The 26,210-nt window shown below is 43.2% G+C and overlaps 13 protein-coding genes across 13 annotated transcripts; all 13 read right to left on the reverse strand.

Moving 5' to 3' along the window:
* Positions 1 to 1,197: 1,197 nt before the first annotated feature.
* Positions 1,198 to 1,655, reverse strand: LOC130370296 (histone H2B 1/2). The gene has a single exon (XM_056576025.1). It carries the CDS (start codon positions 1,621 to 1,623, stop codon positions 1,249 to 1,251), a length of 375 nt encoding a protein of 124 aa, XP_056432000.1. The 5' UTR covers positions 1,624 to 1,655; the 3' UTR covers positions 1,198 to 1,248.
* Positions 1,656 to 2,367: 712 nt separating this feature from the next.
* On the reverse strand, positions 2,368 to 3,295 carry LOC130370248 (histone H2A). Its single transcript, XM_056575955.1, has one exon. It carries the CDS (start codon positions 3,263 to 3,265, stop codon positions 2,882 to 2,884), a length of 384 nt encoding a protein of 127 aa, XP_056431930.1. The 5' UTR covers positions 3,266 to 3,295; the 3' UTR covers positions 2,368 to 2,881.
* A 657-nt stretch (positions 3,296 to 3,952) lies between these two features.
* LOC130370208 (histone H3) lies at positions 3,953 to 4,450 on the reverse strand. The gene has a single exon (XM_056575929.1). It carries the CDS (start codon positions 4,414 to 4,416, stop codon positions 4,006 to 4,008), a length of 411 nt encoding a protein of 136 aa, XP_056431904.1. The 5' UTR covers positions 4,417 to 4,450; the 3' UTR covers positions 3,953 to 4,005.
* Positions 4,451 to 5,285: 835 nt separating this feature from the next.
* Positions 5,286 to 6,455, reverse strand: LOC130370133 (histone H1-like). Its single transcript, XM_056575827.1, has one exon. It carries the CDS (start codon positions 5,966 to 5,968, stop codon positions 5,345 to 5,347), a length of 624 nt encoding a protein of 207 aa, XP_056431802.1. The 5' UTR covers positions 5,969 to 6,455; the 3' UTR covers positions 5,286 to 5,344.
* Positions 6,456 to 7,485: 1,030 nt separating this feature from the next.
* Positions 7,486 to 7,797, reverse strand: LOC130403939 (histone H4). Its single transcript, XM_056608490.1, has one exon. The coding sequence runs from the start codon at positions 7,795 to 7,797 to the stop codon at positions 7,486 to 7,488; it is 312 nt and encodes a 103-aa protein (XP_056464465.1).
* Positions 7,798 to 15,081: 7,284 nt separating this feature from the next.
* LOC130370218 (histone H2A-like) lies at positions 15,082 to 15,552 on the reverse strand. Its single transcript, XM_056575937.1, has one exon. The coding sequence runs from the start codon at positions 15,512 to 15,514 to the stop codon at positions 15,131 to 15,133; it is 384 nt and encodes a 127-aa protein (XP_056431912.1). The 5' UTR covers positions 15,515 to 15,552; the 3' UTR covers positions 15,082 to 15,130.
* A 2,906-nt stretch (positions 15,553 to 18,458) lies between these two features.
* LOC130370126 (histone H1-like) lies at positions 18,459 to 19,179 on the reverse strand. The gene has a single exon (XM_056575814.1). It carries the CDS (start codon positions 19,136 to 19,138, stop codon positions 18,515 to 18,517), a length of 624 nt encoding a protein of 207 aa, XP_056431789.1. The 5' UTR covers positions 19,139 to 19,179; the 3' UTR covers positions 18,459 to 18,514.
* Positions 18,515 to 19,138, reverse strand: LOC130403946 (histone H1-like). Its single transcript, XM_056608503.1, has one exon. It carries the CDS (start codon positions 19,136 to 19,138, stop codon positions 18,515 to 18,517), a length of 624 nt encoding a protein of 207 aa, XP_056464478.1.
* Positions 19,180 to 21,475: 2,296 nt separating the features above from the next.
* On the reverse strand, positions 21,476 to 21,939 carry LOC130370288 (histone H2B-like). Its single transcript, XM_056576011.1, has one exon. The coding sequence runs from the start codon at positions 21,904 to 21,906 to the stop codon at positions 21,532 to 21,534; it is 375 nt and encodes a 124-aa protein (XP_056431986.1). The 5' UTR covers positions 21,907 to 21,939; the 3' UTR covers positions 21,476 to 21,531.
* Positions 21,532 to 21,906, reverse strand: LOC130403956 (histone H2B-like). Its single transcript, XM_056608512.1, has one exon. It carries the CDS (start codon positions 21,904 to 21,906, stop codon positions 21,532 to 21,534), a length of 375 nt encoding a protein of 124 aa, XP_056464487.1.
* Positions 21,940 to 22,996: 1,057 nt separating the features above from the next.
* Positions 22,997 to 23,308, reverse strand: LOC130403964 (histone H4). Its single transcript, XM_056608523.1, has one exon. The coding sequence runs from the start codon at positions 23,306 to 23,308 to the stop codon at positions 22,997 to 22,999; it is 312 nt and encodes a 103-aa protein (XP_056464498.1).
* Positions 23,309 to 24,254: 946 nt separating this feature from the next.
* Positions 24,255 to 24,736, reverse strand: LOC130370239 (histone H2A). Its single transcript, XM_056575945.1, has one exon. The coding sequence runs from the start codon at positions 24,689 to 24,691 to the stop codon at positions 24,308 to 24,310; it is 384 nt and encodes a 127-aa protein (XP_056431920.1). The 5' UTR covers positions 24,692 to 24,736; the 3' UTR covers positions 24,255 to 24,307.
* Positions 24,737 to 25,552: 816 nt separating this feature from the next.
* Positions 25,553 to 26,017, reverse strand: LOC130370225 (histone H2A). Its single transcript, XM_056575938.1, has one exon. The coding sequence runs from the start codon at positions 25,982 to 25,984 to the stop codon at positions 25,601 to 25,603; it is 384 nt and encodes a 127-aa protein (XP_056431913.1). The 5' UTR covers positions 25,985 to 26,017; the 3' UTR covers positions 25,553 to 25,600.
* Between the last annotated feature and the right edge of the window lie 193 nt (positions 26,018 to 26,210).

The following is a 26,210-nucleotide window of genomic DNA, read 5'->3' on the forward strand; positions in this document are numbered from 1 at the left end:
TGGAGGCAAAAGAAGTAAAGGCAACCCAGAGGGAGAATCCTCAAGCAACAATATCAAACAGCCAAAAAGAGGTGAAGCAAACTACCTGCCTAACTTACCTAAAGGACATGATGAAACGTGTGTCAGGAAGGCCCTCCGAATCATTTGGGACCCCAGCCACCCCAACCAGAAACTGTTTGAGCTACTGCCGTCAGGGAGGCGGTACCAAAGCCTAAGGGCCAAAACCCAGAGGATGACAAGCAGTTTTTTCCCCCAAGCAGTCAGACTCCTGGAAAAACACACTACGCCCCAACCATCCACACGCACACCACAACAACAGACTGGTGTTACTTTTTAGTATTATTGATGCTGCTACTTACTTATTTATTTATTTATTTTTACTTTGTTCCTTTTCATATGGTTTCTTATTCTTATTCTTATTTATTGTATCTTTTACTGTTGCTGCTATGTGAATGTTGAGGAACCAAGCCTAAGATTTTTACTCTTGAGTACTGTACTAAAAGATGTAATAAAAGTGATTCTGATTCTGATTCTGAAACAAGCCTTGAAAATGCCAGAATGGTTCTCGTGGAAGAAATGAAGAAAAAACAACCAAATGGCAATCTCATTCTCATTTAACAAATGACGGACCAATCATTCCCACTACGCAGACAAGAAATTGTAAAAAAGGAGCCTGCAGCACATGAGCTGGATGGTAAGTAGGTTAATTTTGCTTTTGATCTGTATGATAGTTCATCGATCAAGTTCTAAATGAGATGATCCAGACCAACCTATTTTATTTCCTGTCTGCTTGTGCCTTGCAAATTACACTGTTAACTGGTATTTTCTCTGTGTATCATTAGACACCAGACGTGACAGTACTTCACTCTGTTGTCCTCAAAGGCATTCCCATTTTACTCGGTGATGACTCCAGCGAAATTCTTCAAGACCTGCTCTGTAAGTACTTGCACGTAAGAAAAAGTTTGGTCTGCATTAATATAAATTATACCCGTGTTGACAGAAGATCTAATTATATCTGCTCAATTTACATTTTGTACAGTAATTGATGTATTTTGTATAGTTATACCAAGAAATCATTTGTTCTGCCGTGTATTCTAGCATCCGTTTAATTAGCCTTGACACTAATGCAACTAGTCCCACAACACGGAATGAATTCAGCATTGGCATCTTAATACAGCGTGGAGTAGCTCTTAAGAATGCATTTGGGTGGTCCTTAAAAGGACCGTTTGTTTGGTTGAATGGTGAGGTCTACTTGGAGCTGGTGTACTTGGTCACCGCCTTGGTGCCCTCAGACACGGCGTGCTTGGCCAGCTCACCGGGGAGCAGCAGGCGGACGGCGGTCTGGATCTCCCTGGAGGTGATGGTGGAGCGCTTGTTGTAGTGAGCCAGGCGGGAGGCCTCACCGGCGATACGCTCGAAGATGTCGTTGACGAAGGAGTTCATGATCCCCATCGCCTTGGAGGAGATGCCGGTGTCGGGGTGGACCTGCTTCAGCACCTTGTAGACGTAGATGGCATAGCTCTCCTTCCTGGTCTTGCGGCGCTTCTTGCCGCCCTTAACTGCGGTCTTGGAGACGGCCTTCTTGGAGCCCTTCTTGGGCGCGGGTTTTGCTACCTCAGGCATGTTGAAATAGGATGCGAATATCCTGGCTTTCGTCGGACGGCCATATTTAAAGGAGGCGGATTCAAATCAACAGGGGTTCGTCCGTTTACGTGATTGGCTAGAATACCCGACTCCCGATTTCAGTTGGGAGCTGATCTGCAACAGCGCGCGGATATTTTGAAACGCCACTGTCGTTTATGAATAGTTCGTCCTAGCCACAACTGCACAGGGGCTTATATTTGTCTTATATTATATTTATTTATGACGAAACCCAAACATAATCAAACTACATATTTAACTCAAGTTCGAAAAACAGTAATAGCCTAATATATTACTTCTGCTTCTAGCTCTTGCTCTTCCTAACCGTTTTGAACTCCTCTTTCCTAACCGGCCAAGTAAGCTATATTACATTTGCAAAAACCTTTTAAATGTAGCGGTTTACCTAAACAATTATCATGCCTATGATCAGTGGTTAGTACAAGTACAGACATTCCGACTTTCACCCAACCAGCTCAAGAGTTGGTAATATAAATAAATCCTCAAACCAAGACTTCACTGTATTCAGTGTTTGTACACATAGGCCTAAGCCCAATTATGTGGTAGTTTGCCTTTTGTTTTGAAGAGAACCTGTCATGGGGGCCATTGCTAATTAGATATCAATTAACGACACTTTGCTGCTATGAAGAATGGAAAGTCTGCGAAGAATAAATACACAGAAGTTTAAGGCAAGGCAACTTTATTTTATAAAACACTTTTCACACACAAGGCAGACTCAAAGTGCTTCACATAAACATTGTCATGCAATAAAATGAAATAGATAAGTAAAAGAAAACATATGCAAAGAAATAAGTAAAAGAGAAAGTGCAATGTATTTAAGATCAGATCAACCGTCTCTCTGGTACCCGCGCCGGGACTCCAACACGACCTAAAGGAAAACCAAAGGCCTTATTCTGGGACTCAACCAGACTCTAGGACTCTAACCCTGACAGAAATTGGGTCTCAAACCCTCGTTCTTTCTATCTGGTTTCAGATCATGTATTTTTCTGGTAAAAATAAATAAAAAAGGAAAGCTAAATAGGCATTTAAGTAAAAATAGAAAGTGCAATTTCTTTAAGATCAACAGTCTTGCCTGATCCCACGTCGGGGACTCCAACCCGACCTAAAGGAACTAGGTTTACTTTAAAAGCAGTGGCGTTGACCGGTTTAAAAGATGTAGCTCTTTGGTTAAATCTGGGTGGCTCTTAAAAGAGCCTTTGGGGTTACAGGTAAGATTTATAATCTATTTCTTGGCGGGCTTCTCGGTCTTCTTGGGCAGAAGGACGGCCTGGATGTTGGGCAGCACACCGCCCTGAGCGATGGTCACTCCGCCAAGGAGTTTGTTGAGCTCCTCGTCGTTGCGGACAGCCAGCTGCAGATGGCGGGGGATGATGCGGGTCTTCTTGTTGTCGCGGGCAGCGTTTCCAGCCAACTCCAAGATCTCAGCAGTCAGATACTCGAGAACCGCCGCCAGGTAGACGGGAGCTCCGGCACCGACGCGGTGGGCATAGTTTCCCTTACGGAGGAGTCTGTGCACTCTGCCGACGGGGAACTGAAGCCCGGCACGAGATGAGCGGGTCTTGGCCTTCGCCCTGGCTTTGCCTCCGGTTTTACCTCTTCCAGACATGTTTTAGTTCGTTGCGTAAATGCTTCAAAATCAAACAGGAGATTTTATAGACCTCCAGCCCTTTGCTCATTGGCTAGCCCACACAATACAAAACGGACCAATAACATATCTTAGATTCATGGCCAATAGGCGGCAGTATTTTGCCAAAAGCAACAAAATAAGAAATAGAACCTTTCTGCTCTAGGAGGTTTCATTTCTATAGGACACTAAAAATGTGCGCGACACCTTCTTATCCAAGGAAGCGATGGAATCTTAGTTATTAGAAAATAAATCATGAATAATTTATTGAACATAAAACGTAGCCATCCTTATACCTAAACTATATACAATGCTTATTCCTTACCCTATATCTAATACTTAAGTTAAAGCATCTCATCTCTATCCTTGCACCTAAATTATCTCTCGCCAACCTCATACCTAACCCCTCAACATGACCATTTCCATCAAAATATCACATTACCATCTAAAATTAACGATGAAGGTTGATATAGATTGTTTCCAGTCAACTGAAAATTACACGTCAATAATACATTGTATACAATGTTCTGCATATAAATTTTGCATTGCAATTTTTACATTACATACATATCATTTAATATCCGTCTCAACTATTTGAATAGATCCTAGTTTAAGTCTGTGTGATAGTAGTGATGCATTATGGCTAAGTAGATAGGGATGGTTCTTTAAGACAAGTAGGTGGCTCTGAAAAGAGCCGTTTGGGTGTTCGGAAGTAGGTCAGTTTAGGCGCGTTCTCCGCGAATACGGCGGGCCAGCTGGATGTCTTTGGGCATGATGGTGACCCTCTTGGCGTGGATGGCGCACAGGTTGGTGTCCTCGAACAGACCGACCAGGTAAGCCTCGCTGGCCTCCTGAAGAGCCATGACGGCGGAGCTCTGGAAGCGCAGGTCGGTCTTGAAGTCCTGAGCGATCTCCCTCACCAGGCGCTGGAAGGGCAGCTTGCGGATCAGCAGCTCGGTGGACTTCTGGTACCTACGGATCTCTCTCAGGGCCACGGTCCCGGGCCTGTAACGATGGGGCTTCTTCACGCCGCCGGTGGCCGGGGCGCTCTTACGTGCTGCCTTGGTGGCGAGCTGCTTCCTGGGGGCTTTGCCACCGGTGGACTTACGCGCAGTCTGCTTGGTTCTGGCCATGTTGGTTAGGTGTCTACAAAGATTGATAGTTAAAACTCTAGGTGGAACTTTTATATAGCCAGCCCCCGGATAACCCAAACACTCTGATTGGTCCTTATAAAAACGTAGTTAGGAACCGCGAGTCCCGCACTCACATTGGTGCCCGCCCAGTTATGTCCCGCTTTGTATAATCGGGGAGGGGTGAAACCATAACATTTTATCTTTAACTTTTACACCAAGATATGCGGATAATGAAGTGTTTGAATACATTTTAGTTTGTATATAATGATAGTAGCCTACTTATTATTTGCATCATTCAATATTGCAAATAGGCTATTATAGGAATTTGTACGACAATGCTGAGGAATTTAAACAAATGAGTAAAATGCAGGGACATTTGATTCTGGGGGGGATTCTTTTCGCATTTGATTTCGCCTTCCGAGGGATGTTACATATAGCTATCCGTATTACGGCTTTCATATTATTTATTTTGAATTCCCCTAGGGTTCCTTCAAGTATTAATTTATCAATGTATTTATTTTATTAGGCTACTATACACGGTTAGTGAGGATAGTTGTCTTGGAACCTCAATAACGTTGTGCATTGTATTATAAATAATACACACTCAGAAACTGCAGTTTGAGCACTGTTAAGACTGAAACTGACTAGCCTAGGTTTATAGCATAGGCTATTACGTGATGATGGGCACCTCACGTTGGTTTGTTGAGGTGCTTTAGGAGGCTTTAACCCACCTAAGACTATATTTCATGTAAATAAATGAATTACAACAAATATTGAACCATTTGCAACACAGCAGTCGCTCATTTTTTGTAATACAGGCGACTAAAGAAACTTAACATGTAGAGAAGTAGGCCTACATTTGGAATATGCTCCTAAAGTTGTGTGGGTGGCTCTGAAAAGAGCCTTTGGGGGAATTCAAATGGACAGTTTACTTCTTCTTGGGGGCGGCCTTCTTGGCTGCTTTGGGCTTTGCTGCCTTCTTTGCCGGAGACTTCTTGGCAACGGGCTTGGGAGCTTTTTTGGGGCTTTTGACGGTTTTCTTTGTAACCTTGGCCACAACCTTCTTAGCTGCGGCTGGCTTCTTTGCCTTCTTCGGGGTCGCTTTCTTAACAGATACCTTCTTGGTTGGGGTCTTCTTGACCTTCTTCGGGGTGACGGCCTTCTTGGCCGCGGCGGGTTTCTTGGCGGCGGGCTTCTTGGCTTTAGGGGCGGCGGGCTTCTTGACGGCGGCGGGTTTCTTTGCCTCCTTGCTGATCTTGAAGGATCCGGACGCTCCGGTGCCCTTGGCCTGGAGCAGGGTTCCCTTGGACACCAAGCTCCTCACGGCGGCCTTGACCCGGGAATTGTTCTTCTCCACGTCGTAGCCGTCGGCAGCCAGAGTCTTCTTGAGCGCTGGCAGAGAAACTCCGCTTCGCTCTTTGGACGCAGCCACGGCTTTCACGATCAAGTCGCTCACACTGGGGCCGACCCTCTTCGGCCGGGCAGCGGGCTTCTTCTTGGTGGCTTTCGCCGGGGAGGCGGCAACAGCGGGTGCAGGCGCTACTTCAGACATGTTCTCGGAGGTTCTGTATCAGATGTGAGTAAAGCCGGTCTGTGGGCTGTCCTTATACAGACGATGAGAACCGTACAGACTCAACCATTGAAAAATTACTCCAGGGTGGGAATGATCGTCTCGTTTGTGTTTCCTCCTTAACTTTACCAGCATAAAATTCCAATGTGATGTCAGCATTTGACACGTGTAGTTAATAAATTACAAGAAGAAATGCTAAATTCCAACCGTACCTGGTTTTATGTACCAATGATGTCGACAATTATTTACAATAACGCTTAGATTGCGACGTGACCTGATGATGGTCACTTAGGTTTCGTTGAGATTTGTTTTTAATAATACATTAAGTCTTTCATAATGCGGAAAGTTCTTTTTCAAATGACCAAGACTTCAGACCAACAGTTGACAGTGATCAACATGTCCAGAGTCTCTGTTGTTCTGATACAATTAACGCATTTAGTTGCTGTTAAACACACTCGTCAGAAGGCTTGCCTAGCTGCTTTTCAACAATCAGAAACATACATCTGTATGGATTTAAATAGGCTACATGATATTTATTCGATTACTTCAAATACATTTGGACATTTTGCAGAGTAAAATGCGTTTGTACGGAACATTCGTCCATTGCGTTTGAAAAATTGCGTTTGTATCGAACGTTAGTCGCTTTTTGCCGTTTATTGTCTCCATTACGCATCATCTTTTACATCCTGGATCAAATGGATTTGAATAGGCTACTCCACTTAATTTTATGAACAAATAATGTTGGCTAGATTGAACCCAAACTGAGTCGATATTGGCAGGTGCATTAAATATATTTTGATATATTTATTAAATTATCTATCGAATGATCCCTAGTTACGTTAAATTATTTGGTCAACCCACGCTCGAAATTAAGCGCCTTTCAATAGCGATCCAGAAGGAAACCCAGAATGGATGAATCATGACATAACATTAATCATATAGCATAAAGGTTTAAATAGGCTAGAGTCAATGCTATAAAGCTGCATTATCATGGAATGCCATTTGATTCAATAATCAAATAAATACGGCCATGAAATAATATATAGCTCTAAAATAAATTGATAGGGAATAAGTATGAGTTAAATATATTTAATGGAAAAATGGATTGGCGTTTTTAAGGTAGTCTGTCATTTCAATAGGGTATACTTTCTCCATCCAAGCTAAACGCAAGACAGCTAAAATACATCCGATTGCGGTTTTACATTTTCTTTAGCTTAAGTGTCAATCATGGACCGTCATTAGTATTGGCGGCCAAGGGGGAATCACGAGGTAATGTTGAGCAGGCCAACTTGGTGACGGAACTTGACCCTTAATAACCAATTAGAAAAAAGGTTTAGTTTTCATGTGTGGCAGATATTGAACATTGTCATCAAACGTGTAAAAATGTTGAGCTTATTTTTCATTGCAAATATAAATCTATTATTGATAGGAGCAATTCTTCAACAAGTATTTAGGTGGCTCTTAAAAGAGCCTTTGGGTTTAGGGTTGGAGAAGATGGTTTAACCGCCGAAGCCGTACAGGGTGCGCCCCTGCCTCTTCAGAGCGTAGACAACATCCATGGCGGTGACGGTCTTCCTCTTAGCGTGCTCGGTGTAGGTGACGGCATCACGGATCACGTTCTCCAGGAACACCTTGAGGACACCGCGGGTCTCCTCGTAGATCAGACCGGAGATACGCTTCACACCGCCACGACGGGCAAGACGGCGGATAGCGGGCTTGGTGATGCCCTGGATGTTATCACGGAGAACTTTACGGTGACGCTTGGCGCCTCCTTTCCCGAGTCCTTTTCCTCCTTTTCCTCGACCAGACATGGTTGACAAGATAGTAGAAGCAATGTGATGTCTAAGATGGACACCCCGACTTTATAAAGGCTCGCAGAGGACCTGAGAGAGACGATGGGCGGGAGCTCTAGTACGGACCCCGCCCAGTGCTTGGGTCGTGAAGTCGACTTTCATAGAAAGGAATCGTATCGTGAACATAACCCGACTAATTTCTTTTAAATTATTGCTATTTCACCCAGAATGCAAATTTGCTTTTAAAATTGACATTCTTCTGAAATAAAGACGCTGTAAGATACTCTGGTCAACAGATACGCTTTAGTCTTGGAGTTGAGAAGTAGATTTATTAAACTGCGCATGTGTACCAACGGCGCGACGCGTACCCAGGCGGGACAGAACAGACCGTAGTCATGGGAGTAAATCAAACAATACATTACATCTCCCTTCTTATCAAAGAAAAGGCATACAATCTAGGAACAACTCAGAAACATGTTAGCAGCTTAAATGTCCTGACTTCATGTCAAATTAACCTTGACATCCATTTGACTTAAATAAACAAAGTAACAAACTCTTTAACTTTAAATCTGATCACACTAACTTGGAAGTTAATGCTTTGAACTTTTGATCAAGCTAACTGGGAAGGAGAGGTTACCAGCACTTCACTTCCATAGGTGTCTTTACCACACCTTGTCCCTAACTAACTTCATGCACACAACTCATAAAGTCAGTCTGTCGGGCGGCTTGACCGCTCTGCCTCGCCTGGTGACGAACAGTTCACCTGCCCGGGCCTGAGCATGGCTCAAGGGTTCTCTGGGAGGCGAGCGAGGCTGTTCAGATGGGGTAGGAGACAGCTGTTCCCTTTCAGCTGTCTGCTCTGGCGGCTCAGTCCATAACTCATTACGTATCCAGTGGCGTGGACGGTTGGCGGCTGGAGTGCTTGTGTGAAGATGTTGGCTGTTGCGGCGGTACTCCTTGTTTCCACGGTCCACGATATAGGATCGCGGAGCACTGTGCTGTCTGACTACAACCGCTGGGGACCATCTGCGGCTACCAGGATAAGGCTGCATTCTGACCTCATCTCCAGGCTCGAGAGCGACACAAGGTTTGCCTGCTCTCTTGCGGTCATAATAGTACCTTTGATTGTCCTGTGTCTGATCTAGCAGACGCTTGACTTTCAGTGGGTCATAGGCCGTTGGTGCAAGGAGCTCACGTGCCATAGGCAGCTTGTTGCGTCGCCTCCTTCCCATGAGCAGTTGAGCTGGTGAAAGGCCTACCGACTCGAGGGGAGTAGTCCTGTAATCCAGTAGTGCAAGATGTTTGTCTGGTGCCTTGTTCCAGAGCCTCTTCAGTTTGCACGGCACGCTCCGCTTCACCATTTGTGTGGCGTGTGTGGGGAAGACGTGACGTGTAGGATGCTGTAACTCTTGCAAAAGTCTTTAAACTCCTCTGAGGAGTACTGTGGGCCATTGTCGTCCTCATCGTTGCAGGGATGCCGTGCCTGCCAAACTGCGCCTTAAGTGTGTCTATGACAGAGCGACTGCGCGTGTCTCTCAATCCGTCCACTTCAATGAACATTGAGTAGTAGTCCACAAGCAGTATGTACTGTTTCCCTTCGAATTCGAAGAGGTCTGATGCTACCTTCTCAAAGGGAAGGTTGGGTGTTTCCGTTGGTTTGAGCGGTTGTCTGGGCAGTTTATTTTCAAAATCTGCACACAAACTGCAGTTTCTGACTACTTCTTCAATTTGTGCACTCATACCTGGCCAGTAGAGGGGCAGTGGCGGAGCCAGGAAATTTCCATTGGGGTGGCCAGGATGGGGCCAGTGATAATTTTTGGGTGGCAAGCATGTGTCTCACCAGGAGATGCAGAGCTATTTAAGACACATACAGCAAACATCTCAACATTATTCGGAATTCAGATGAAGGTGCAATAGAAAAGTATTCAATATATTTAAATTGTTCTTATACCTAAAGGCAAAGTAACAAAGAAGCTAAAACTTAAAAAAGAATATACACTTATTCTGTATTCATACTTGTTTTTAAACTGTGTTGATTTACCGATTGCTATTTGTGTTTTTATTTGTATTGTACGACTGAGTCGAACAATGGTTGTACAGATATGCATTGACAGCAAGGTATTCTATTTTATAGTAGAGATGTCCTCAGTTTATGGCGACAAGCCAAGTCAATTCTCTCAGTGTATCATCAGGAATACAAAACAAGGATACAAAATTAGAAGTGCAATGTTTTTTTAATCAAGTCTGATCACAATATGGATTTATCTTTAAATAACAAAAAGTATAAAATACTGAGCTAATGTATAGAAATATGAAAATAAATAAAATAAATAAATCCTGAATACAATTTGCTGAATTCCAACAAATGTAAATATGACAAGCATTAACAGCCTGTTTAAATAAGCAGTGTCAATTTTTCTTCAATTCGATTCATAAACATCTATCAAACACATAATAACAAACATCATATTCACAATGGGTATTAGGCGGACTCTGCAAGATTAGATTCAAGTTTGAGCCACATTTACACATATCAGACAGAATCCAAACAGTGACATCTCATTAAAACTGAACACTTCAAAGACTGTCCTTAAAGATCTATCGGTTCTTGATTTGGAAATGTCTGTTTGAAAATGGAAAAAAAGGCATATTCAATTATTAAATTACAGCAGAGATTAATAACAATCAAGATAAACTCATACATTGGAGTGTACTATCCCATGTTACATCTAATGGATTATCTGAACACTATCAGGGGTGCAAACTCATCAGGGATGAAAAAGGTGACAAGGACCCAAACCCCCTCGCGGAATATATATATATATATATATATATATATATATATATATATATATATATATACACACACACAATAAATATATATATATATATATATATATATATATATATATATATATATATATATATATATATATATATATATATATATACACACACACAGTGTTGTGATAGTTCACTTTCTACGTGAACTAGTTCAAAGTTCAGTTCACAAATTTTAAAATGAACTAGTTCAGTTCAGCGTTCATAATTCAAAGATTTGAACTAAGTTCACAGTTCCAAAAAATGAACTAGTTCATAGTTTTTTTTTTTCAAAATGTTGCTGTGAGCTATTATTTTTTTTCGGTATTTTGAACATCGAGCCCACTTCGTGATTTGTCTAGGATGAAATAGAGTGGTTGAATCAAGCATCGTAGCGAAATACAGTTTCTATCGTGTTTTATTGTACATTTAGCGCATTTTGTAAATCCCATTGATTTCTGTTGGAAGACTCATTGCTTGTTGGCCGGAAGCGGAAAGGGAACTAGTTTCGTTGTAGTTCAAATTTGGTTGCAGTCTTTTCGCTCGGTTCTAGCCCTACTGTTGATTCGGAGAACCGGGCGAAAAGACTACAACCAAACGTAAACAGCCCCCATTTCCGTTTCCGGCCTACAGGCAATGGTTCTAGGAGGTATTCTAGTCCGCTGAGCTATGAGCCAGAGAGCTAACGTTATGGATTGTACATATTTATAATTCGAAATTCGTCTCAGCCTTTATACCACAGATACTCTAGGGTCTATAGCATATAACCGTGTTGTCTGATTACAGTTTGATTTATTTTTCACAATTTAACAGATCTCGTTTTGAAGAATAATCACCGCGCCATTCGTTTCAATGGGAATCGGGACGGTCTATAGTTTCAACATAAAGTGTATTTATATTTTTTAATTCGTCCCAGCCTTTACACCACAGACACTATAGGGTCTATAGCATATAACCGCATTTTCTGATTGCAGTTTAATGTAACAGTAAGCTGACAACACCGCAACTGCAAATTAACCACACGGATATAACCGGCAGCCGGTCAAACAAATGTTCTCATTAGCACGTTAGCCTACGTTAGAAAGCCTGACGTTTTAGAAGCGTACCAACGTCACTCCTGTCTAGTACGGAATCAAGGCAGCTACAGACCCGAAGATGACATGTTTACACGGGTTGGCCAAACGAACAAGCTTCGAATAAATATTTATGACAGCTTGCGTTCGCCGATTAATTGGACGACGCCCCCCCCCCCCCCCCCCCCCGAAATATTTTTATTGCAGATCTCCATGAATCACACAAATGACCTTTTTCGGAACAAAAACGGCGAATTTCGCCGAAAGGTGACAAGTTTGCATCCCTGACTATAATCAGCTTAAAACGTTGTAGATTTGAGGCCATTCATCCAACTCTACTCCAGTTGAGGACGGTGAGTGGTATGACTCATACCTGTTTATGAATTATCAGGCCACTGTATCAGATTGTGCAAAACTGAAGTGGAATTAAAGTGTCCAGTATGTGTGAAAGAGTGAGTATACCTGGAGGTACCTTGGGCCGCCACTCGTTGTTGGAGGCTCCTCTCTCTCGCTGTCTGAATCTTCTGTGGGAATCTAAATATATATATTAAAAACATTAATAGGTGTTTAAAGTATTTTCCACAAGGTGTAATGATCCACTATCCAAGTATTTCACAGATACAAAAGATTAAAATTCATTTTCTACAGCATTAAACATATACAATATAAACTTGTGGACAATATCGATGAAAAGTTAGCAGAAGAGTACAACATACAATGTAAGATTGACAATTTACCTGGGGATCCACTGGGGCCACTCCTCAGGGAGGACTCTTCTGTCCTGCTCTCGATCAATCTTTCAGAAACATCAAAAATAATTACAATAAGGAGTACAGGTAATTTTCCTAAAGGTTTTATAATGCGTGCTATATAGTGTTTAACAAACACACTATAAGCTAAAGTATAATATTAGTGAAAGTGTCTCTGGGTAGCAAATACAAATATGCCATACTTTAATGTACTGAAAAAACGAACTGATATGTTTTACAATGCACTTTCAACCTGACTGTATATGAATAGACAAACTTTAAGCCAATTGTAAATAAGATAACCTCATACCAAGCTGTACTATATGTGAGTCTCTATACTGTATACCTGGAGGTCCATTTAAGTTGCTGCTCTCTGGGGGCTCCTCATCCTCGCTCTCTGCCTGTTTTTTCTCCATCTCACCCTCATTCTTTGCCTTAGCTGACTTCTTTCCACTTGCCCTGAAGAAGGACGCTATGTCTGCCTTCTTCCTCTTCATTATTTTCCCTCTTTAATGACACTTATCCAAAATGCAGCATAAATAATGTATATACCTGACACAATCATAAATCGTTCTGGCAACAATAGCAGTTAACAGCAAATAACTAGATCGAAAGTCGATCCGAAGTTGCAAAAACAAATACGTGTAGAGACTAGAGAGATTATATTAAAACACTGTACACAATCTCGCAACGTAGTTATCAAATACAGCATAGCATATAGCAATTTTAACAGTTTACTATGTTCTCCTCCGATCTACCTTGCTTCTAAACTTTGCAAAATAGATAGTCATGGGTGGGATAGTCAGTTATTAGAAGACAAAAACAACATCCATTATGATATCATACCTTTCTGTTTTGGGTTTCTTCACTTAGCCGCAGGTGCCGGTCGAAGCGTCAGGTGGTAACAGGCATTCAGGGCATGCTTGAGCCGTTTAATTCAAATACAGGACGTGTGCGCGCTGCGCGCGGCTAAAGGGTCCGGCAGTGTACTAGCGGTGCGAGAAAGGTTCCGCATTTTTCCACAGCCGTCAAAACTTTTGACCGCTGTGATCCGGTGCTTGGGGTGGCCAATGGGGTGGCCGAGATTCTACGGACCGGCCACCCCCTGGCTCCGCCACTAATCACGAGCTTGCTATTTGCTTTTCACTATTCCCAGGTGTGATTGGTGTTCATCATGGAGATGCACTCTAAGCCATCCATCTCTGGTGTGTTCTCCGATAGCTGTGCTCTGGACAGTGTGTCCGGGAGCTCCATGTCTTTTCCTCTTCTATACTTTACAGTGAGATCATACCACAGCAAGTGAAGACGCATTCTCTGAATCCGCATGGGTGTAGACAACAGGGATTTCTTATTGATTATTGATTATTGATTGTTCAGAGTGTTGAACTCGGAATTTATCAATGGACCATCCAGACACCGACTAAATTTATCACAGTGGTTATACTTGACTTTATAATTCGCATGAAATAGAGATAAGAGTCTTCCAACAGAAGACATCAACCGAACTTGAACCCCGGTCACCAGGGGGTTAGCTCACAGCTCTCTCCACTTCCCACTGATATTAGTAATTTTATTAGGTCTGAGGTTATATATGACATTAGCATTACGTTCAAATTAAAGATATTGTATTTTCCACAGAAATTGAACCCCGGTCTCCAGTGGGTTAGGCAGAGTGCACTCCACTGCACCACTGAGGCGATGACAATACACAATAATCAATCATCAATAAAGAGGATATACATGACATTAAAATGTATGTGTGTATTTCCATTATTTCCCTTATGTTTTTTTTCATGACGACCAATAAAAAAACGACAGTGATACCCCTTATATTTTATTTGACAAAGGCAACAGTGTTACCCTGTATGTTTTTTTTCATGACGACCAATAAAAAGCAACAGTGTTACCCCATAAGTTTTCTTTCATTACGACCAATAAAAAACAACAGCGTCACCCCTCATGTTTCATTGAATTAAAACGACAGGCTATGACGCACAACGCAGAACTGTCCATAGCTTAATATGGTAGGCCTACTATGCTGATTTATTTTAAGCATGTTGGTGTTCCAACATCTGTTGTAGTGAACATTCTAAATGGTGTCAAATGTTGCTGCCATAGACACGTTGAATGTTATCGTTTTGATTCTGGAATCCCGCACGTAAACTGGTTGGCAAAAAAAGAGCAAAGACGGACGGTAGCCTACACTTGACGGAGAAACCGTCACTTTCCTCATATCAGACAACTCGTAACTCAGGATGAAATTGAAGGCTTTCTTTTATTGTCACTTTCCTTTGTAAACCTTTAGAAATAACCTCCTGAATCCTTGTTATAACGCTGTGTATAATCCCGGACCGCAACAGCTTGTCGGCATGTTAGTGTGTGAAATTCAGCACAGTATCAGCCGAGTAGGCTCTAATTTCCAATTTTTTTACTTGCCAACGTTTGTGAATAACAGTGGCTAGTTGGCAGAACTCTTTTTACACACCAGTAGTGTTTCTCAGGAGCGGAGCCCTGAATGTTACGTCACCCGTGATCTCGTCTCTGTAAACAATGGATGTTCCGCAGCATTTATTATTACGTCATTTTATAGGTCCTCTCCGCATCCCCCCCTCGGACTGACTTCCCGCGTCCCTGGGAGAAGTGGCTCTTATTCAATATTTAGGTGGCTCTTAAAAGAGCCTTTGTTTTGTTAGTAGTCTGGTTCTGATTCTACTTCTTGGCGGGCTTCTCGGTCTTCTTGGGCAGAAGGACGGCCTGGATGTTGGGCAGCACACCGCCCTGAGCGATGGTCACTCCGCCGAGGAGTTTGTTGAGCTCCTCGTCGTTGCGGACGGCCAGCTGCAGATGGCGGGGGATGATGCGGGACTTCTTGTTGTCGCGGGCAGCGTTTCCAGCCAACTCCAGGATCTCAGCGGTCAGATACTCGAGAACCGCCGCCATGTAGACGGGAGCTCCGGCACCGACGCGGTGAGCGTAGTTTCCCTTACGGAGGAGTCTGTGCACTCTGCCGACGGGGAACTGGAGTCCGGCACGGGATGAGCGGGTCTTGGCCTTCGCCCTGGCTTTGCCTCCGGTTTTACCTCTTCCAGACATGACTCTTTCTTTATCTAAAAAGAAGGATGTCTCTTAGAAGGGAGCGGCACCCTATTTATCCCCTCAGGTCTCTGCTTATTGGCCAGCTCAAACTTGATAAGAACGGACCAATCATTCATCCCGATGGTGCGAGAACTGGCGCCTTGACCTAAAGACGAATCACCCATTGAAAAGAAGCGCGAGTACAATATAAATAGTAGTTATCAGAACCCCAAAACACTAAATAGTTATTAATATTAATATTTTGAACGTCGTCATTTGTTTTATATGATCATCCACATAGTAGTCTATACAATTGTATCAGTTTAGAAAGGATTTATGATATAAATATTGTTTCTAGAGCCGAGTTTACGACAACAAATTAAGTAAACTAAATAAAGGCCATAATATTTCAGTGATAATCTAGTAAGGGTGAGGCAAATAGGATTCACCTTTGGTCACCTGTATTTCTTCTGAATAGGGATTTAGCAGGGGTTGAGGTCAAATACATAAATGTCTACATTTAACGTATATGATCATGTAGTCATGATCAACTTTTGAACTCCATGATGACAAGTTAAAGCGCATGGTTCAGGAAACAATTATTTTTGATGAGAAGAACGACCATTGCATCTATGTAGGCCTACTGATGGAACGATTCCAACTGAATTGCGTAATAAAATGGCAGTTAGGTTGTGTATTCCTGGTGTGGAGAAATGTGACCACTGACTTTAAAACTACGTGCAGTTTGACACTCAACAGCCATGGCTACTGACCTAGGTGGAAGGCATATCATTTAACCACTTAATCTTCGGGCCATTTTTGGCAATTTTTTTGTTTTTGCACTGCGCGTACTCTAGAGAGCACTGCTCCTTCATAGTATGACCTCTAATCACATGCTTGGTCTCTTTGGAAAGCGGAGAACATGTAGGATTTTATGACATTATCAGAATAACTGTAACATGTACGGTCACAGTGCTGGGAAGACTACAATATTGTTTTTCCTCCCGGCCGGTTGCACACAACTCCAAAACCAAGCTGATTGTAGTACCCTGGGTAACTCCATATCCCTTGCAAACACTACTGAGCCCTAGCCCTAGGTCTTGTGATGCTGTGTGTAAAAGCAGATCAACAAAGCCTAAAAGTTGTCCCCAGCTCCTTTTATGTAATGATATGTCCATTCGTTCTGGTCAGGGTCCTTTTGGAGACTCCAAAAAAGACCTTTGGCTACCCAAAATGTATCCTGCAAACAAAAGTTTACCCAAACATGTAGAAGCATAATCTTGGTCTCAAATGAAAGGTTTCCCCCTGGGCTTTCATGTGAACCATTTAGATAGCATACCAGATGTTCTGATATGTAATGAGACAGGTATAATCACCCAAAAAAAAAGCTCAAAAATAAGTTTTGGCTATTACTTTTACCTACAAAGTGATAACTGCAATGGTATAAACACCAAAACTGAAATAGTAAAAATACTATAAATAACTACGCACAATTAAACAAAGATAAGTAATACAACAATGTAAAAATAAGTATATGCATAATTCCCTCCCTCCCCCTCCTTAATTTTCCGGGTGTTTAGGCATCTTTCAAAATGCTCATAAAACCAAGCTCACAAAAGTAAATAAAATTAAACCACACACGAGCGCGCAAATCAACCACTTGCTTCACACTGGGGAAGAGCCTGCTAGTTTACGCACACCCCTTGCGCATTTGTTTTCTCAACCACACTTTGATGCATGTTTGACATGCTGGACACCCTTTAACGATCAAGTAAAAAGGTCGGATTTAAATCTCTTAAAGATACTTGGGTGGCTCTAAAAAGAGCCTTTGTTTGGGACAATTAAAATCGTCGATTTAAGCACGTTCTCCGCGGATACGGCGGGCCAGCTGGATGTCTTTGGGCATGATGGTGACCCTCTTGGCGTGGATGGCGCACAGGTTGGTGTCCTCGAACAGACCGACCAGGTAAGCCTCGCTGGCCTCTTGAAGAGCCATGACGGCGGAGCTCTGGAAGCGCAGGTCGGTCTTGAAGTCCTGAGCGATCTCCCTCACCAGGCGCTGGAAGGGCAGCTTGCGGATCAGCAGCTCGGTGGACTTCTGGTACCTACGGATCTCTCTCAGGGCCACGGTCCCGGGCCTGTAACGATGGGGCTTCTTCACGCCGCCGGTGGCCGGGGCGCTCTTACGTGCTGCCTTGGTGGCGAGCTGCTTCCTGGGGGCTTTGCCACCGGTGGACTTACGAGCGGTCTGCTTGGTTCTTGCCATTTCAGCTTAGGCTTCTGAGACTGATCATGGTCAAGTGAGGCAGAGCAATATTTTATATAGCTGGCCCCGGACAACCACCGCACGCTGATTGGTCCAGTTTATTTCCTCACACGCCCAGCTCGTGTGCTCATTAGCAAGATAATAGTTTCCCGCTTTTTACATTTGAAATGAGAACGTACATGACGTGCAGATCACAAATTAAATAAAACAAATAACTGTCAATTTGTTAGGCTAGCCATCCTTACTTTATAGTGAGTTTAGCTACAATATCTACCTAAATTACTGCAGGATGGAGGAGGATACGCTCTTCAGAAGCATATTAAATAAGAAAAACATTCCATTTGTTCACTTGCTTTAATGAATAATAGCAGTGAAATGACTATCCGAATATGTCAGGAGCGGCTGAAAGTGCCGGTATGTTTACATTGAAACAGCGTTATCCACTTCCTGTTCCGCTACGTGCATACATAAACATAGGCCATTATATTTCGTGTTTACATTGATCTGATCTATAAATAATATAATAATATAATTAATTATAATCACCGTGACTCCGCCCACTAGAATAAGGAATAATTAGTTTCATCTAACATTATCACGCTATAATGTATTTTCCCACGATAAACGGCTCTATAATTAATGGCTCACATCATGGTTTGCCAATGCATAAATACACAAGAAAATAGGCTCTTAAGGTAGTGTGGTTGGCTCTTAAAAGAGCCTTTGGGTTTTTCAACAAAAACTAAGTGAGATTACTTCTTCTTCGGGGCCGTCTTCTTGACGGCTTTGGGCTTGGATGCCTTCTTCCCCGGGGATTTCTTTGCGGGAGATTTCTTAACGACAGGCTTGGGCGCCTTCTTTATAGTCTTGGCTACAACCTTCTTGGGGCTTTTCTTGATCGGGGACTTTTTGGCCGCAGCGGGCTTTTGGGCCTTCTTGGGGGTAACACTCCGTGGTGTCTTCACCTTTCGGGGAGACTTCTCGACGGCGGCGGGCTTCTTGGCAGCGTTCTTCTTAGCTTTAGGGGCAGCAGGCTTAGTTAATGGCTTCTTCTCCTCTTTGCTGATCTTAAAAGAACCAGAAGCTCCGTTGCCCTTGGTATGGACCAGGGTTCCCTTTTCCAACAGATTCTTCAAGGCGGTCTTGACACGGGAGTTTTTCTTCTCCACGTCGTAGCCGTCGGCGGCCAAGAGTTTCTTAAGCGCCGGCAGAGAAACTCCGCTGCGCTCTTTGGAGGCGGACACGGCTTTGACGATGAGGTCGCTCACACTGGGTCCAACATTCCTCGGCTTAGGTGCTGCCGTCTTCTTCTTAGTTGCTTTCACCGGTGCCGCGACAGCAGGCGCAGGAGCAGCAACAGCAGGAGCGACTTCCATGATCTAGGCTACTCGTACGGTTCAGGAACAAGAGTTTCGAACAGATGAATGTGGGCTGTCCTTATACACACAATGAGAACCGTACAGACTCATTCCATGAAATGTTTTTCTGTGAGGGTCCAAGACGTCTCGTTTGTGTTTCCTCCCTTGTATCATCCAGATGTAATTCACACACGATGGAATTATTTGACCCGTCTCGTGAACAAACTTCAAAAAGCGTTGTTATATTTGAACCCTGTGGAGTCGCAGGCGCAAAATATGTAAAGCATGTATCTAAAAAAACGAACTTTCCATGTGACATTGTTTGGTATGCATCTGTTTAGTCTGATATTTGTTTTCAACAATGCCTGAATATATCTAATGATGCGGACAAGGATTTTTAATATGACGCACAAACCGAGGAACATTCGAGAGAGAAACTTGTACCGCATGCCTGTACTTTAGATTAAAGATGCGTATTCTGAAGCTGCTGAACACAAGAGCATGTTAGACCTTTACTTTATGGTTTGTTTCTTTAAGATTTTTTTTAGTTCAGGTTTGAATGTTTTAAAATATTATACTTTAAGGACATATGGTTATTAGCAAAATAGTTCGGACAAATAATTGTGGGCATATTTGGTTATTAAAATAAATATTTGTCGCATCGATTGCTTTCAAAGATTTGACAAAATTACAGAAATAAGTAAATATTCCATTTCCTATACACAGAACCAATTCCAGTTTATACCGTGTCAACCTCAGCATAGATACATATAGAATAAATCGAATAATGTGAATGTAACACACACTTTTGCCATCTTACTCAACAACGTCGTGGAAGAAAAGACCCTCCCATGTTAGTACACAACCCAATTGGTAACGTGGGTCGAGTTATTTAACCTTTAATACTTGGACCTGAGTGAATTTTTTTGCTATTCTGTCCATTTCTTACTATAATAACAAACGAGGATCCTGTTAATCCTTTCCCTCCCTGATCCTTTTTTGAGGGTTAGACCTACTTTTCAATGCACCTGTACTATCTCAAACCCTAGGCTGTACTGTAAATACTATATCTGTTGAATCGACGTCTTAATGGATTCGAAAGAGCCACTGATTTCCACATTTGCCGAGGCCTTACGTTGTTCCAAAGATTCAAGCAGTCATAATGACACTCCTGGGGCCTCTACGAATAATCAAATCTCCTAACCTTTATGCCTCCTTTCCTTAACCTTCAAGGAAAACGTCATCGGGTCAAGGAAAGATGAAAAGGTGCTTCGTCGGCAGCCTGTTGCTTTAAATATTGCTGCCGAAAAGGATTATTGGATAACAATCTCTCCTTTCCTTTCGTAAAGGTTGGTCGGAAGTAACCTATGCTAAAGGAGGGTTAAAGGATGCATTGAGGCTCCTTTCCTAAGCATTTTTAGAATTCAAACCACCTTACCTCCAAGTAATTCTGGGTCATCTCCTTAGGAAAGGAAACTTCTGATGAAGAAAAGAGAATCTGTAGAGGCCTCTGCTCTTACGATGGAAAGAAGACATTCTGATATGGAAAAAGCCTTCAGGTTTCTGTCAATATTATCACAGAAATCAAGTCTATTTAAAATAAATTCTGATTAATTCACTTCCCTTCAGAGATGACATAATTTTTTTTGTTTGGCTGACTGTGGCTATATTCGCAGGTTCTAAGTTTTCGATGACAATATTCATTTCAGACGCAGTTATGGACGACCTATGCACAATTTAAAGGCCTAATATGTGCGATATTGGCATTCAGATATCTATAAAAGGCCTAGATATACGTTATATTTTTGTATTTTCTTGTGTACTCACATTATCCCAGATGATTCCAACCATTTCCAAACTCAGGGAGAGACGTACTTTTAAAGAGGAAAGTCCTGGGGAATACTGCCCCCTTTAGCACCTAGCATATTGGTAATTAGAAAACACAGATTGAGGACAGTCAGGGAACTAAATAGCTATCCTCTCAAACGACGTCGTTTATTTCCATTATTTTGATTGCTTATTCATGATTCATGATGGAACTTTGTGATGCGTTAGGACTAGACACCGACTAGATAGCACGTGTTCTACAGATAGGCAGCATTTGGCACGTCATTAGAATAATAGTACTAACTACAGTATTAACTTGCAAAACATTGTTTTGATGATGTTTGGATATCAGCAACTATCCTCAATGCAATGGAGCGACTAATATCACAATTCAGATGGACATATTGTAAAATCCTTACAAGACACTTATTTGAATCTTCTCAGAGTCCTCAATTTTGTCACAATCTTTTGAAGGGCGCCTCTTCTTCTCAACACGATCATAGACAACCAATTGTTAGGAATGGCCCTTTAGGCAGAATTGCGTGGTTCTTAAAAGAACCGTTTGTTTGGTTGAAGGGTGAGGTCTACTTGGAGCTGGTGTACTTGGTCACCGCCTTGGTGCCCTCAGACACGGCGTGCTTGGCCAGCTCACCGGGGAGCAGTAGGCGGACGGCGGTCTGGATCTCCCTGGAGGTGATGGTGCGGCGCTTGTTGTAGTGAGCCAGGCGAGAGGCTTCACCAGCGATACGCTCGAAGATGTCGTTGACGAAGGAGTTCATGATCCCCATCGCCTTGGAGGAGATGCCGGTGTCGGGGTGGACCTGCTTCAGCACCTTGTAGACGTAGATGGCATAGCTCTCCTTCCTGGACTTGCGGCGCTTCTTTCCGCCCTTAACTGCGACCTTGGAAACTGCTTTCTTGGAGCCCTTCTTGGGCGCGGGTTTTGCTACTTCAGGCATGATGAGATTCGATGCGTATGTCCTAGATTGTGATGGGCGGATGAATTTATAGGGGGTGTATGCAAATCATCATTGGATCGTCCGGTTATATGATTGGCTAAAATGGAGGACTGAATGTTCCGCCGGAGCCAATAGCCTTCTGGAGATTTCTTAGGGGCTAGCTAAAGAATCCTGTGTGACCGACTATCGCTGTCTTGGTTGGGCTCATCTCTACACACGAGATAAGACCTCTCCAACAAAGGGCTGTTCTGTTATGCTTAAATCAACAACCCAAATTGTCTATTTAACAGTAACCCTTAGTGAAAACTGTCAAATTTAGTCAAAGAAAACCAATTAGCTGGACAATTTAGAATTTGATGCATGGCAGATAAAGTCTATTTCAATTTTTAGGGGGGGGGTGTATTAGCCTGGCTCCGCCCGCCTAAGTACTTCCGCTCAATTTGAATTTCCCTTCAGTACTTGGTCTGGACCTGCTGTATATAATTTGGTTTTCTGGTGCCGCCACAGCGGCCCCCAATCAGCGAACAGAGGGCGTGTCTGAGAACAATGACGATAAAGTCGTACGCCAGTTTGAGTTGTTGTTGAAGGTCGGTAGTTGATTTGCAATGTGCAAATTTTCCCTGATAAATTAAATTCGACGAACAAAACCTGCAACTGTCGTTCACGGACATTTTCGTGCAGATGCGCAAGGTGTTTGGTTTGTGTACAACCTGCGCGTGATTCCCGGCGCATGACATACGTCACAACTAAACGTTAGCGATTGGTTATGGCAGATCCAATCATTTTAAACTTCAGACACCCGCCTTCAAGTGAGTTAACGTTTGTCAATTGATTAGGTCCAGACTCTCTGTACAAATGAAATGAAGTGAAGTGCGAGAGTCTGGTAGAACCAGGCTATGGGTGTATAGCAATTTATTTAGAATTTTTTTACCAAAACTGATTTAATGTAGCTTAACGACATCACACTTATCTACAGTTAAGTTTCTGCGATTGGTTTCAATCCAATATTTGATGATGCAAGGAAAATCGCTATCAAGTAGATTTGGGTGGCTCTTAAAAGAGCCTTTGGGTTTAGGGTTGAGAAGATGGTTTAACCGCCGAAGCCGTACAGGGTGCGTCCCTGCCTCTTCAGAGCGTAGACAACATCCATGGCGGTGACGGTCTTCCTCTTGGCGTGCTCGGTGTAGGTGACGGCATCACGGATCACGTTCTCCAGGAACACCTTGAGGACACCGCGGGTCTCCTCGTAGATCAGACCGGAGATACGCTTCACACCGCCACGACGGGCAAGACGGCGGATAGCGGGCTTGGTGATGCCCTGGATGTTATCACGGAGAACTTTACGGTGACGCTTGGCGCCTCCTTTCCCGAGTCCTTTTCCTCCTTTTCCTCGACCAGACATGACTGAGCTGTTTGTAGATGCAGAATGAAGCCGTGAGTGAACGCTCCGTGTTTATAAAGGCTCGCAGAGGACCAGAGAGAGACCATGGGCGGGAGCAACAAAGACCACGCCCATTGCCCTCGTCGTATTTCGAGGGATATTTTTTGATGGGTGCAGTTACCGCCCCTTTTTAAACAGCTCTGGTTCCGTAGCACATTTGTCAATACGTATGCCCGTTATTCATTCAAAAATATGAATTGGCTACCCAAATTATGTACATTTAGTTATCAGACGCTTTTCCCCAAAGTGACTTACAATAATTACATGCGTGTCCAACCTGAAGACATTATGGCTCAATTTAATGGGAATGAGAATTACAATTAGGACATAACAAAATCCAGACAATAAATTTTAGTTATGAATTCTTTAACCTAAATATATTGGTAATTTTATTAATAAACATGCATGAGATTTAAATAAAAACTATTTCGTGGACGAAGATCAATCTTTAATATCCTCTAACGATTGTTTGCTTCAAATCTTGCGAATGTGGTGCCTGCGAGAATTAATAAGCTTTTGCAAAGTGGGCCTAATGCAGGGGTGCCCAACCAGTCGATCGCGGTCTACCAGTAGACCGTCGACAATTTCTTTTTTTTAAATAAAATAAAAAAAAGAGCGGGACATATACGCGCGGTAGCGCATGCGCTGTCAACAGCAGTAGAAAGCCGTCAACAGTAGTTACGCAATCCTAAACGTTGGCATGGCTATGGGGAAACGAGCTAAGACCTACCATTTTCACCCTGAGTGGGAGGAAGATTATTGATTATTGTTGAGAAGGTGCCCCCCCCCCGGCAGATCTCGGGAGGTTGGCGACTTGAAAAGTGGATCTTGGGTCAAAAAAAGTTGGGCACCCCTGGCCTAATGTCTAGCACTGGTTTTGGATTTCAGGAAATACTGCTTAGTTAAGATGTGGGTGGCTCTTAAAAGAGCCTTTTTGTTAATAGTAGTCTGGTTTTGATTCTATTTCTTGGCGGGCTTCTCGGTCTTCTTGGGCAGAAGGACGGCCTGGATGTTGGGCAGCACACCGCCCTGAGCGATGGTCACTCCGCCGAGGAGTTTGTTGAGCTCCTCGTCATTGCGGACGGCCAGCTGCAGATGGCGGGGGATGATGCGGGTCTTCTTGTTGTCGCGGGCAGCGTTTCCAGCCAACTCCAGGATCTCAGCGGTCAGATACTCCAGAACCGCCGCCAGGTAGACGGGAGCTCCGGCACCGACGCGGTGGGCATAGTTTCCCTTACGGAGGAGTCTGTGCACTCTGCCGACGGGGAACTGAAGCCCGGCACGAGATGAGCGGGTCTTAGCCTTCGCCCTGGCTTTGCCTCCGGTTTTACCTCTTCCAGACATGATTACCTTTATCTGAAGATCTAAAAGTAGTGTGCCACAAAGCGGTACTTGAGTTTATATATTCACCTAGGTCTCTGCTCATTGGCCACTTTAGAATTAAGAAGATTGACCAATCACGGACCAACCTAACCACCAATCAGAAGATGTGGCAGTATTGAACACAAATCCGTATCATCCCAAATCAAAATAGGTTAATGAGAGGGTGTGAAACCTCTTAATGAAAGCGAATTATAAGTCTAAAGGTGTCAACAAAAACTCCAGAATCTGCTTGTTTCTGAATTTGCCAATAGACCTACAACTTGAATGTTTGATTTAGGCTAATCTTATTTCAATCTGTCCAGTTTCTTTCCCACACATGTTTTTTTTAAAGCTCGATTCCTCACTGTTTTATGCAATGCTGTAGGCCTATGTATAGGCCTACATCCGACCAATAATCTTTCCAGTAATTTAGCTTGATTATAAACTATTTAAATTGTACTATTATGTTGTTAATCAACTCGCATGTTATCGTCATCTTTCTATTTTGTGTTCATTTTTAACGTTTCATTTCCACAAGATCCCAGCAAGATACAGAATTTCTAAATAAAACCATGCTGCAAGGAAAACACCAAATTAACCAATTCACGTGATTAAATAGTTCGCATTGATAATGCAATTTGAACCAAGACAAGGCACAGAAAACATGTGACTAACCTTACTGGCATACTATGAGGCGTCATCATAAATCGGTCTTGCTAGCCAGATTACCTTCACCGGCCTACTATACATTTACGTCAACTTTTGCTAATTTCACGTAGTAAAGACACGTGAATAATGCAATTTAAGGCTGGTTTGGTCACGTTAGGGTTTTGCAGCTTTTTGAAAAGTAGGTGGCTCTTAAAAGAGCCCTTGTTGTCTTGTGGTGTAGTTCTACTTCTTGGCGGGCTTCTCGGTCTTCTTGGGCAGAAGGACGGCCTGGATGTTGGGCAACACACCGCCCTGAGCGATGGTCACTCCGCCGAGGAGTTTGTTGAGCTCCTCGTCGTTGCGGACGGCCAGCTGCAGATGGCGGGGGATGATGCGGGTCTTCTTGTTGTCGCGGGCCGCGTTTCCAGCCAACTCCAGGATCTCAGCGGTCAGATACTCGAGAACCGCCGCCAGGTAGACGGGAGCTCCGGCACCGACGCGGTGGGCATAGTTTCCCTTACGGAGGAGTCTGTGCACACGACCGACGGGGAACTGGAGTCCGGCACGGGATGAACGGGTCTTGGCCTTCGCCCTGGCTTTGCCTCCGGTTTTACCTCTTCCTGACATGATTAATCTGAATTGGAGATGTGTAATGTTTCACACAGCCGTACTCTTGTTTATATAATCACCCAGGTCTCTGCTCATTGGCCAGCTAAAACTTCAGAAAGGTCGACCAATCATGGTCCAACTCATACGTAATCATCCAATATTGGGGGCAGTTTGACAGTATGCTGCCACCCTGTGGCGGAGTACCGTAAGTCAAATTGTCCCGATTGAAAAGTAAGATAGTGTA

Source organism: Gadus chalcogrammus, chromosome 2 (assembly GCF_026213295.1).
Source record: "Gadus chalcogrammus isolate NIFS_2021 chromosome 2, NIFS_Gcha_1.0, whole genome shotgun sequence".
Taxonomy (NCBI): Eukaryota; Metazoa; Chordata; class Actinopteri; order Gadiformes; family Gadidae; genus Gadus; species Gadus chalcogrammus.